The sequence below is a fragment of the Carassius carassius genome, chromosome 1, assembly GCF_963082965.1.
Source record: "Carassius carassius chromosome 1, fCarCar2.1, whole genome shotgun sequence".
In the NCBI taxonomy this organism is placed as follows: domain Eukaryota; kingdom Metazoa; phylum Chordata; class Actinopteri; order Cypriniformes; family Cyprinidae; genus Carassius; species Carassius carassius.
The window spans coordinates 22,988,564-23,002,132 of NC_081755.1; the positions used below are offsets into that span (position 1 = coordinate 22,988,564).

Below are 13,569 nucleotides of genomic sequence, written 5' to 3' on the forward strand. Positions count from 1 at the left end.
CTGCACATCTTTTTTTTCTCCCTTTCGGTGGCAATGTCGCCAAACCATCTGACTGGATCTGACCGACTCCATTTGATTCTCTCTCTCTCTGCGAGTTCCCTCGCGCTCGTTCATCTTTGTGCCGTTAACAAGGAGAGGATGCAGAACCAATTTGACAGGGCAGCCTACCGCACGTCGCTGTGCGCTATTTCTGGAAAGCAATATTCATGCTTTTTTCTCTCTCTCTCTGCCTTTCCATCTCTCCCCCTCGTTTCTCTGAAGCGTAGCTGGTGTACCGTTGCTAAAGAAAATAACCATGACGTAAGCTGGGCTCTCTGCAAAATAGACTTTAAAACTGGGGGGTTGGTAGAAAGCGCCTGTAGAGCTCAAATAATAAATGGTTCCTCCAGGGAGGCTACGGATGCAGGAGCTCGTTTCAGTAAAAAAGAAAAGCTGTAAAATCAATATGGAACCGCAAACTATTTATAAAAATGAAGCACATTTAAGGGAAAAGCAATCAGTCCTGTTGGTTCGGAAAACGTCACCCTTGCACTAAAGCCTTAATTGATTGATTGCAACTTTTTCTTACAGCGATTATTTGCTCATTGCCGTGGTTTCCACTGACAGCTTTTATTTGAAGGCAAACCACCATGGACTCCTAATACATTTAGCTTTTTTCCCATTCTGTCCTGAAGATTGTTGGTTTATAGTACAAATTTATCTCGTTCTTACCGCAGGTCTGTGTGTGTGTTGTGTGTGTGTGTGTGTGTGTACGGTCTCTGTTTTAATATATCACAGGTCTGCACCTTCTCAGCCTCTAGTTTGTTTCTGTGCTGGGGAAACACGTCCCATGATTAACTGCTGTGTCCCAAAGCTTACCAACAGAGAGTCTGAGGAAAGTGCAGGCACATTTATTAATGACTGTCCTTGAGGTCCTACCTCAGTGTCCTACGTACTTCTCCTGCTCACTTTTTCTCCTTATATGTATATAGAATTATTATTCGAATATATTTCAACATTTAAAAACATGTCAAATTTAAATAATTTACACATTTAAAAACATTTCCATACCTTAAAAAAAAAAAAAAATTGTGTTTTTATTTAGCAGGGATGCAATAAATTGATCCTTGCAGTTTGCGGCAGTCACCTAACTTGTAATGTTACAAAAAAAATGCCTATTTGGGAAAAAATCCTCTTCTTCAAATAATCCTTATTTATTTTGTGATTAATTAGATTAATTAATCAACACACCATGTAATTAATTAGAATAAAAATATACATTTTAGTGCTGTAAGTCGATACTTTTTTTTCCTGACATTAATCGCGATTAATCGCAACACATCTCACCTAACATTAAAGTTTTTACTTATACTTTTATATTGTACTCATTTCACATTCATTCTTCAAATTGATGTTGAAACAACATAAAGTATATTTGTTAGCACCGTTAAACTAGAAAAATTAACTGCCTGCATTAACACTAATTTTGACAGCATTAATACACACACACACACGCATTGGAGCTTCCCTTCTCGTTTTCTTTTTCTGTGCATCTATTCCTCTTTGTCATCGTCTTTCTTTGTCTCTGCACAACAGGGCTTTGGACTAACTGCTAAAATAAAGCTCCCCTGGCTGGAATGAAAGCAGGAAATAGTGTCAGCAAATTGTGTCAGCTGTAAGTTTCTCTTTCAACTGAGCTCTGAAAACAAAAGGACAGCCCTTTGGGAGAGAGGAGAGGAGAGGAGAGGAGAGCGTTAGGTTGTTGCTTCCATGAGGGACGACGTCTCTAAGGATATAGCGGTTAGATGTCAGCTTAAACACTTTTAAACACATGCTACGTTTTTCACTGGAGAGTTATCCTTAAAAATGTTTCAGTGTTTCAGCTTCATTGTAAGAATATTATCTAGTTTGGAACAAAGCACATGAGTTAACATCTATGGATTGTCCATTCTTGCACTCCCTGGGCAGACCTTTTATCAGATTATTGATAGGCTGTCATCATGATTTTCATGAGAGTCTGCAGGTCAAAGGCCATCTTTGTAAAGAAACTGTACACTGCGATTATTACCAATGTCTATAGCAAGGTGGGAAAGAGCGAGCAGTGTGCGAGAGAAAGATGCACAGAGAGCCGCCTGGAAATGTAGCATCCTAAAATAGATTTGCGCACTTTTAAAAGCACAGCGTGCCCCCCATCCCCCACCCCCCACCTCCCCTCTCCGCTCCCCCAGAGCATTATTAATCCAGGGCTATTTATAACTGCGCTTTTCGCAGGCAGACTGTGTTCTGTCGCTGCTTGTGTTTAATCTCTTCTGGGAGTGAAGGGGAGGACGTGGGCCGGGGAGGATGAGGAGGAGGCGAAGATGTAGAGGAAAGCGAGAAAGACAGGGGGGAGGTGTTTGAAGCCAGGAAAGACCCCCTGCTACGGTGGAAATGGGGCAGCTATTTCAATACATAGCCTGAAAAAGACAAGAGAAAAGGCAGTATGATTTCTTCTTCGGATTTCTTTGTTTTGACCAAAATGTTAAAAGAGAATTCCTTAGTGTGATACACAACTTCCCATAAGCTGACTCTCCAGATGCTTGTCTGCTGTGATTGTGGAAGCAGGTGTAGGCAAGAGGAAATGGGCATCTTGAACCTCAGAATGAGAATGGATAGATTTACAGACCGCTTTTGTCTGCAGAATTTTTCACCTGTATAGAAGATCTTCAATGATAGAAACAAAGAACAGATCATCCATCACATGAAAAATACGATTATTTTTAAAGATTTATTAAATTATATATATATTGTAATTTTATTACTATATTACTAATTTTATTACTTTATTAAAGTAATGTTAATGCTATAATAATAATAATGCTTATAATAATATTATATTATAAAAATAACGTTTATTTATTTATTTGTTTTCTTGTGTCTGGAAGTGGGCCAGAGTCATTCCAGCTAAAATAGATCAGATAGCTCAATTATAATAATATTAATGATAATAATTATAATAATAAGTATTGTTGTTGTTGTTGTTATTAATAAATAATAATTATTTATTATTGGAGGTTTTACTTCATTTACTATGTTTATTAACATGAAATCAGCAATTGTTCATGGTGGAAATGGCACTGATAATGAGGTGTAAAATAACTAAAATATTTTATTTATTTCTTTTTTTTTAAAAAAGGGGAAAAAACAATAGATAATTGCCTCATTCAGGGGGCTGTGTCCTCTAGGGGTGGCATTTGTCGGCCACATACCTCATCGAGACTCATTTAAGAAGAGTAACCATTATAAAATTTACTGTTATTCCTCATGAGATGTAAAATTCTGTAATTTCTTTCTTTAAAATCAAATCACTATTTATTTAATTTTTAAAAAACGAGATGTGTCGATGGAGTATGCCTCCAAAACGAGACAAAAAATGTGAGACGATGAATCTGAAGATGCTAGTAGGGCTGTCAAAATTGCTCAAAATTGACGTTCGAATATTCCCTCTAAAAAATACACGAATATTCGAACTATTCGAACATCTGGTTGCGCATGTTGTCAATGACGCGCATTACGTCAATAACAGGCAAAAATAATAAAAAGAGACATAACTACTTGTATAGATAGTCTATTTAAGTTTAAACATATATGACAACGAATTACCTACACAAAAACAAGGAAATCAACTAATGGCCAAGACTGCAGACCTCACGCTCTCTCTCACCCTCACGTTCTCTGCGCATAATGGTTTAAATGAACAAACACATTTTTGTGCAAGCAATTTAAGGTCGCGACTGTTGTCCCAAATATAGCAGGCTTCATTCAGTGATTGAAACACATATAAGTAATATTAATTGAAGTTTTACAGCATATAGAACTGACATCGAATGCTCCGAGCGAGCTGTGCTGTGGTAAACATGGAACTTTTCCTTGACATGAAACGATAAATAATCAAACCTCGGATCCATTGCTTGACAGAACTCCCCGAAGCGTGCCCCATCCGCGATACTGATCGGTCTCATGTCCTTACAAATGAACAAAATTATTTTATCCGTTATGGCCTCTTGTCGTGTTGCAGACAAAGTGCTTGCGGCGAGCGATGCAAAGTAACGTTAAGTGTCAAGACGTGACTGTTTAGCTGGAGTTTCACACATTATGCCATGCTCATTTGGGTGCACATTTTTGAGATGTGACCTCATGTTGCTAGTGGTCAAATGGTATGCTAACTGCTAACTGTATCTTAAATAGCTTGCATACAACTTTATCTCGCGGGTCAACAATTTCACCTCATTTTCTCTGCTGCGGTCGAGTTGGGCTCTGCACTTGCTGGTATCTTCCATGAAGATGCGTCAACTTTCAGCAGTGATGCTGTGCCAGACAGTGCGACTCCTGTGAGGCTGTGACCTGTCCCTGAACCCTCAGGCGCGCTAGCGCACCCACTCACCTACTCGCAAATCAGACAACCACGCCTCTACTACCGCGGGCCTTTTTTTCCACATTTTTTTTTATTCGAAGATTAATTTTCACCTTCGAAATTCGTTTTTTTTAAAACTATTCGAATACATATTCGAATTTAGAATATTCGTTGACAGCCCTAGATGCTAGTAGTACATTTGTTTTAATTTTGTAAGTACTTGCCGTTTCGATGCACTGCACCGGCCACTTCCATTGTAGTCAGACTCCCTGTTTCTAATGGAAACATTTTACTTTTGACACGTTGCGCATATGCACTCTCGATCTAGACAGGGTGTTGCGATTCCAAACAGTACTGTGTGCTGTAAGCTTACTGTCAGATTCAGACATAACTGAGCTGGGAATCGTGATTTACAACCGCTTATAAACAAACTTTAGCTAACTGCTGCATAAGGAGATGGAGTGTAGATAAACACACACATATATAGTACACACACACTGGCACCTTGCTCTTAACGTCAGTGACGTCGAGTGAGAGAAAGCTATTTCTAGTCCTTCCAGCAGGCGATTAGCATAATCCAGGGAGTACAATATAATCTGATGAAAGGTAAATCTGGCTACTCAAGCATTCTCTGGCCCTCTTCCAGACACGCCATTGATTAGTCCTGCCTGGCTTTTTGTCCAAATAACATCACCCAGTTTTACTCTGTCTGTCCTCTCTCGTTCCTGTCCTCTTCTCTCTCGCTCACCCAACCTCACCCATAGCTTATGCAAAACCTTCTTTTATTTTTAATGAGGAGGTGCCTCTCTCTGTCTCACTCTTCTATTTTCATCCTGTCAGGTTACAATGCTCTTACCTCGTTTTTAATACATGGTAAGTGCCACTGCAGAAATGTTTTTTGCTTTTTTATGCCATTCCCTTGGGACACGATCACCATTTTCCTCATTTATGCATAACCTGTGAAAACAAAAAAACCCCTGCAAAATAAAACCCTGATACACTGTAATACAACATGGAAAGATGTGTATATGTATTTGTGCACAAATTAATTGAAAAATGTTTTCAGGCAATCTATTTATCTATTGAGTATTTAATTGTGCATGCTCATTGTACATTTAGATGATCTTTTCTGTCATCTAACACTCGAATGCAATCTCAAAAGCATTAATAATTTAATTAAAATGAAATATTTAGCAAATCTCTAAAGGATGATTATAAATTTTTCATACTGTATGTAAATATATTATAATTGTGTATATATATATTGTGTACTTGTAGAAGAACTGGTTTAGTATTTTTATCTATATATATATATATATATGTATGTATATATTTAGACCAAAAAAAAAATTCTTATTTCCCATTAAAAAAAAATTCACCACGTAGATAGTTTTGCATCTCAAGTAACTTTTATACAACCCATTTTGACCAGAAAACAAGACAGAAATACTGATTATATGATACTTTACAGTACACATCACTCTGTTTATATCAGTCTGCAAGTTTTTGTATGTGCACTGTGTGTGGGCGCTACAGTAATCAGTCGAGTCTCCACTCTGGTAAGAGCTCTCCGAGGGAAATTGCCTGGAAACCCCCTCAGTCTGCCCAACCTCCACACTGAGGACTTCCTTGAAGACTCCAGTCCCAGAGTACCTCCCCCTTTTCTTTTTTTGTCCTTCATGTGTTTTTCATCTCCTCAACTTAAAAACAGGTCCTTGATGAGTAACTACCAATTTGGAGGCGGGTGATATTTAAAATGGACTAGAAGTTTGAAAAAGAATAGACATTAGCTGTGACGGAATTGCCGTTTTCTTTTGTTGGACAGGAAGGAGTTGATAGGAAGGTTGTCTTTAATAGTCCTTATGCTTGCTAATTATCACCTCAAAGGAGTTTTCCGTAGGGATGTGGGAGTCTGTCACATAGATGTTGTGTTTGGACTGATTACTGATCTGTGGTGCTGCTGCGTACACGCTAGACTGTGAACAAACATGTTAAGAAAACATTTAATGGCTGTAACCAAGTTTCAGTATTATTAGAGCTATCGAGTGAGAGTCTAAGGAATGTTTCACAGTGATAGGTACATTGATATGTTCATTCACCAGAATTTTTTGTTTATTGATTCATTTACCTAGTGTTTGAAAACCATCAATTGCTTCCATACACTCTGGAACTACTCCACTCACTCTATATTCATTAAATATTAATTAATTTATTATTCTGTTTTGTTGTTTTTACAAAATAGCATATGGACAGACATGAAATGAATGCAAATTTTGCAACACGGACACCTTCAAATTAGTTTGACTGATTCAGATCGGTTTGAGCAGTGTTGGGTATAGTTACTTTGGAAAGTAGTTAGTTAGGTTACAACGTTACCATCAATTAAATGTAATCAGTTATGATACAGCGTTACCTATTCATAAAAGTAACGCGTTAGAGTACTCATGCGTTACCAAAAATTAAAAGCCGTTTGCAGCGGCTCACACATGACAGACACAGCCCCCGGCCCCTTTAAATGCACCTAGAAGTCGTGACTCCCGACAATGAATAACGTCAGTCATCCGACTAAATTAACACTGCAGGATAACAATAACAGGAAAGACAGTCAGCAATAGGCTATTCCACATGGCGTTTTATTTATTTATTATCACAGAACATATTATTAGTCAAAATTCGCACCTACCCAGCCCGGGTTGCCTAGGCTACTGTAGGCTATATTATGAGCACCACAAGATAACTCCTGATTTTTCTTTAACTTTAAATAATGCAGTTATCAAAGTACAAGTATGCTTACTTGTAAACACTTACTTACTTGCAGATTTAAATCCATTTAGAAATGATGAACAACCATGATGAACAACCAGCCAGCCAACGATCTAACAGAAATTAACAGCTGCCTGTCAAACAAAAATGATAACAAACCGAATTAAATCCTTCACTGCCACACAGGCAAATGACAAATCGCTTAATAGCCGAACTAATTATTATTAAAGTGTCACTCACAGTCACAAGCCTAAATTCGCTTTAACACAGTCCATAAACCAAACGCTGTCCTCTCTGCCATCTTGCCGGGAGTTCGAAAAAAAAAACCCCACACACACACAGGGTCAGGCGCAGGGCACAGACGTATCACAGCCATTGACTTTACGATCACAGAGCTTCGGCTCCGCTGATACATCCGCAGGTGGCACAGTAGACCTAGGCCTACTGTCTGACAAAAAGCAGGCTGCAGTCGGGATTTTCCTTTCCTTAAAATAACAGATTACTTTTTAAAAAAAATAACGAAGTTACTGATTACTTACGCACGAAACTAACGCGTTAAGTTAAACATTTCAGGAAAAAAGTAAATAGAGTACTCTAACGCGTTACTTTGTAACGAGTTACCCACAACACTGGGTTTGAGTGATTTATTTAAAGAGCTGGCTCATAAATAGGGATGTGTTCCATAAATAATTCCATTAAGTTACAATTTTGTAACGAACTGTGTAAACCATAAATGTACCTTTTCTTAAAGGTATAGTTCACACAAAAATAAAAATTCTGTAATTAATTAGCTACTTACCCTCATGTCGTTCCAAACCCTTAAGACCTTTGTTCATCTTCGGAATGAAAAGTCATTATTTTTGTTTTCTTTGCACACAAAAAGTATCCCCATAGCTTCATAACGTTACGGTTGAAGCACTGATGTCAAATGGACTATTAACATCCATAGACCCTGTATATGCAGGGTCAGAAAGCTCTCGGATTTCATCAAAAATATCTTAATTTGTGTTCTGAAGATGAACTAAAGTCTTATGGGTTTGGAACAACATGAGCGTCAGTAATTAATGACAGAATTTAAATTTTTGGCTGAACTTTCCCTTTAATCTGTGACTGAAACAATCAAATCCCATTCTGAATTCAAACTCAAGTACAAACTTAATAGCCTGTTATAAACAGAATTCCTCAAATAATAGCTAACCCAAGTCAGCACATGTCAAGTTATTGTTGCGCATCTGGGTTTGAACGCAATTCATGTATGAAAATTACCTGTATTACCAGTACAACAATATTGCAAGAAAATCTTGACAGCAACTATACGTTATTTTAGGGTCTTCATTAAGATGTTCATATAACATCTGTTGTCCAGCCCAGAAGCCCATCTGGCCCCTGAAGCCCATATTGCCTTAGTATTTCACAATACCCATCTTTAAAATCATCTTTGTATCTTGTAGATTCTGCATTTTATGTGGATACACCCGTAATCTCACTATTTTAGCACTTGTGCTTCATTAGCTAAAGTCTTGAGATATATGTTGCAGACACTGTTGAACTTCATATATGGGAAGCACCCTGTTCTTCTCCTGGAAGACTACAAGGTGTCTAGGGAAATCTATGCTAAGCTCATCTGGTCAGTAACAGGAGCGGTAGCCCTGGCGACCTCGACCGGCCAAGCTCTGACGTCAAAGGCTTGACACAGTTGATCAGCCCGAGGGTGCTAGGAAGGTTATATTTAGCCTTGACTGATAAAGGGGTAGTAATCTGATTTTCATGTAAGCCAGACGCTTCCGCCAGGCATCCAGCAAAGAAACCGGATCATTAGCATGTTGGTAAACTTTAGCCGATGTTGGGAGGGAGAGCCGGGTGTCGGTAAAGTCTGAGTGACATGTGGGTTAATGTGTTCTCAGTGGTGAGGGACCCTTGCATAGTGCTATTCTACCTCACACTTGAGCTCCCTGCAGACTCAAGGACACCCTGATGTTTCTTTGGCATTTGAAGAGACAAAGTATAGCTTTGTGCTGTCTTAAATGTGGTTCCAATATTAAGCATTAAAGTAAAAATTACATTAGTGTACATTAAGAATTTAAAGTACTTCACTGCCTTTGAAAAAATGAATTGTTTGGCTGTCAAATTCACAGAGTATCGTGTCATAAATAGTATGCAAGACTTAAATTAGCCCATCTCAAATTGTTTATGATGAAAAAAAAAAATTATATCACTAATGGCTAGGTAATGTTGTTTTTATAGTGTGAAAAGGTCTGTTTTTTGCATAAGTATTGCCCCAAATTGGTTATTTTTCTTTTATCAATTTACATGCATTGTAATAATGAAGTAGGGCTGTGCTAAAACAAATCGAATGCTATTTTCAAAACAAAACCTGCCCAATTTTTTCTCAAAACTAGCCCAAAGTCCTGTATTTGCTCCAAATATTGATTTATTTTACAGAGGCCACAAAAAAGTGCAAAAGTGCAATGAAAGTGCAAAATGTTTTGGGTTCAACAACTCTTTTATGTTTATAGGTTAAGTTATACTGTATGTTCAAGTACATTATTTACATTATTCTGTTACCTTACATAGGGCTGGGCGATATACAAAAAAAAATGATATCTCGATATTGTCAAATTTTTTACGATATTCGATATGTATCTCGATATGTTTGCATTTGCATTTAAATAATAAAAAATAAAACATGATTTTCTTTTGCCCATTAAAAAAAAAAAAAAACATTTAGATTAAACAGCTAATTTAAGCAGTTAAAAAATCTAGACCAAGAGATCACTTACTGCTTTTTATTAAATGAATACATGTAGGCCAATATGTAACTGAAGCAGTGCAAATTAAGTAACAGTTACAGAAAGTGCATTCTGTCAACTTTTTAGTGCATGCAATTCACAATTTAAACTATGCAACTGGGTAAGTATTTTTATTTTAATTTTTTTAACAAGTTTTTAAGCTAAGAACACAAGTCTGTCAACTGTCAAAATATATAAATATATATAAATGAATACCAAAGACTTTTGCATTTTCTCTGTCTATATTATGGAAACTGGTAAACATATCAGTGAAATTCCCCAATAGTAATTCCAAATGGCCATAGCCTATGTTTCTCTATTCAAACATCAGCGGTCGAGTAAGTGCATTTATTTTGCGATCACAAATGCAAACAATACAGTTGAGATCTCACGACAGAACACAGACCGGCTGAACCACGCTTTCATTAGATCGCTCAATTCCAGCTTGTTAGTGTTTTCAGATTATCGTCAGCGGCTCTTCCGCAATGAGGAGTGAGCACGTGCGAATGGTTGCCAGATTGCTTAAAATAAGCAAACACCGGGCAGAAAATGTATCCTTGTAACAGTGGAGCTCTGATTCGGAGATTTAAACTCTTGTTATCTGGCAACCGCTATCATTACAGCTCTCGTAGTAGAGGGGCGTAGAGCAGTCAGCAGTTACAGGCTCCTTTTTTGGATAATATTCGATATTCCCGATATATTCAAATTGTACATTGTCGTCAAAATTATTCCGATATTATCGCTAATATTCGATATATCGCCCAGCCCTAACCTTACATATTTATCATAAAATAATCCTATATGTGACATGTCACGAAACTTAATTGAGATATATACATCATCCGTCCTCATCAATAAATAAGCTTTCCAATGATGCATGGTTTGTTAGGACATGACAATATTTGGTCGAGATACAACTATTTTAATTTCTGGAATCTGAGGGAGCAAAAAATTTAAATATTAGGAAAATTGCCTTTAAAGTTTTCCAAATGAAGTTCTTAGCAATGCATATTACTAATCAGAAATTAAGTTTTTATATGTTTAAAGTAGGAAATTTGCAAAGTATCTTCAGGGAACATGAGCTGTACTTAATAAGCTAATTATTTTCGGCATAAGAGAAAAATCTATAATTTTGACCCATACAATGTATTTTTAGCTATTGCTACAAATATAACCATGCAACTTATGACACATGTAAACTTTTAATATAACTGATAACATTTTTAGCAATGTCATCATAGTTTGCAATTATAGGTATAAAACATATCATGCAAGTCGATGCAAAAAGTATCACAAAAATACATAATTTCTAGTCTTTTCTAACAAAGAGTTACTTTATTTATCAGTCCAAAACAATATGTTTTACAGAAAGCAATTCATAGATAATTCCTAAAATTACTCAATATTGTTGATGTTTGTAACTTTAATGTGTACTATAGTTTGTGAATTGAAATGCAGTCCATGTAATCTCGTAATGCAAATCCATAAAGTGCCAAGCAGATCTTCAAAACTGGTCTTGAAGAAAGAGGCAAACCCTTTTTGTTCCCCAGCACCTTTAAGATGCACTACTTTGATTCGCTCTAAGGTTCGGAAACTGTTTTGACCTGGTGGTCTTTAATGGGAGCGCTCTGTTACCCTGACTGAATGCCTTTGGAGAGAGCTTAAACAAACTTGTGCAAGAGGCAGAAAATACATCACTATCCCCATGACAACTCATTAATGCCACCTTGAATGCAGTGAAACTAAAAAGAATGTGAAGAGAGAAAAACAAGTAATGCCAACAAAATCAGAAATGATGGGTTTGTAGGGCCTTTTTTAGTAAATCACCTGTGCCAAAAACATTTGCTGAGAAGCTTTGGGAAGCTCAGGTTTTAGGTTACTGGTGTTATTGGAAATATCAGAGATGGAGAAAAAGTCATTGGTTGGACTGCTTTTTAGAACAAGCCTCAGGACATCACCTTGGTTTCCCCACTAGTTTATATAACGCCATGCCCTCTTCTCCAGTACAGAGCCCTACCATAAAGCCGGCCTTGGCTGTTACTTTTTCCTCATGACTGTTGCCCTTTTACACTGATTTTACACCAACTTTGGTATTTTTCTCAGATTTGCTTCCTGGGTGAAGCTGGTTTGGCTCAGTTGGATGAATTCCCAACTGGCTTGTGATACAGAAGATGGCAGCATCCACTAGCCTTTCGACATTTAAGCCCACACACTTGGTTACGGTAACATGGGCAGACAAAGACAAATGTCAGCCCAACATTTACAGATGCATCGTACGTGAACTATATAGTACTGTCTCAATTGCAAATGCACCCATGGCCTTTCCTTATGTAACTGTATGCTCTAAACTGATTGTAAGTTTATGTGTCAACATGCTATTTTAAGTAGTACTAACAGAGAGGTTGAGGAAATGTGTTTGAAAACCATGCAGAGGTGACCCCCTACAAAATAAAAATGCAACAGGTATATATACATACACACATTAGCAAATGTTTGGGGTTTGCTCCGGTATTCACTGTCACATGATCCTTCAGAAATCTTTCTAACATGCTGATTTGCTGCTCAAGAAACATACTGTATCTCCGTATTATCAGTGTTAAAAAAAAAAGTTATGCTGCTCATTATTTTTTGTGAAAACTGTGATACATTTAGGCCATTTTAGGATTCCTTTGATGACTAGAGTTCAAAAGAACAGCATTTATTTAAAATAGTAAAGGCATTCACAGTTTTGCAAAAGATTTATAATCATTTGATTAAATGGTAAAATTCTCCTGAAGTGACTCTCAGAGCAGCTCTGGAAATTGTTTTTGTATTCATGTACAGATATGTTGAGCCTGAAAACACTGCAAGCATCACAAGTGCGCTGCAGTATGTGTGTAGTAAACAAAACCGCACGTCTGCGCCATTCATTCACACAGAGACACGCATAACATGAAGGATTCATATTTGAAGGGCATTTTTGTGACTTAATATTCACAGACACTAGTCCATATAACATTTTAATTTAAGTTTACTGACCTAGCCAGTTTTGATTTATTCTCCAGCAGTGGATGTGAAGACCTTGCTCCCCTCTGGGATGCAGAGTCCGGTGGGAGGTGGAGGAGATCAGGGTGGAGGCAGCGGCGGGCCGGTGGACCTGCGTACGGACCCGCGTCTGAGTGCGCTAAGCACGGTGGACCCGGCGCTGAGGGAAAAACAGCTACAGCACGAGCTGCTCTTGCTCAAACAACAACAAGAGCTGCAGAAACAGCTGCTGTTCGCCGAGTTCCAGAAGCAGCACGAGGTTTTGACCCGCCAACATGAAGTGCAGCTACAGGAACATCTGAAGGTAGTGCCCTTTTTGTCCTCTGTACACATCATCTCCTTGAACTTTGATGCTTGACTTCTGAACTTTTTCTGAACAGCAACAGCAGGAGATCCTTGCCGCAAAGCGTCAGCAGGAGCTGGAGCAGAAGAGGAAGTTGGAACAGCAACGTCATGAAGAGATGGAGAAGCAGAGACTGGAGCAACAGCTCATCATGCTGCGGAACAAAGAGAAGGGCAAAGAGAGTACGTATTGCTCCATTAATCCATCCATTATATGCACTACAACAGATCTACAGTGAACTCGTTTCACGGCACAGTCGCCGCTCATCATTTCCTGTT

At 37.9% G+C, this 13,569-nt stretch overlaps 1 protein-coding gene across 4 annotated transcripts in view; it reads left to right on the forward strand.

Moving 5' to 3' along the window:
* The window catches only part of LOC132142028 (histone deacetylase 5-like), a 106,979-nt gene that overhangs the window by 68,481 nt on the left and 24,929 nt on the right, over positions 1-13,569 (forward strand). For all 4 annotated transcript variants that reach the window (XM_059551678.1, XM_059551685.1, XM_059551674.1 and 1 more), the window contains 2 exons: positions 12,969-13,252; positions 13,329-13,473. In XM_059551678.1, the coding sequence (XP_059407661.1) occupies positions 12,969-13,252; positions 13,329-13,473 (429 nt within the window). The remainder of the gene's footprint in view (positions 1-12,968; positions 13,253-13,328; positions 13,474-13,569) is intronic.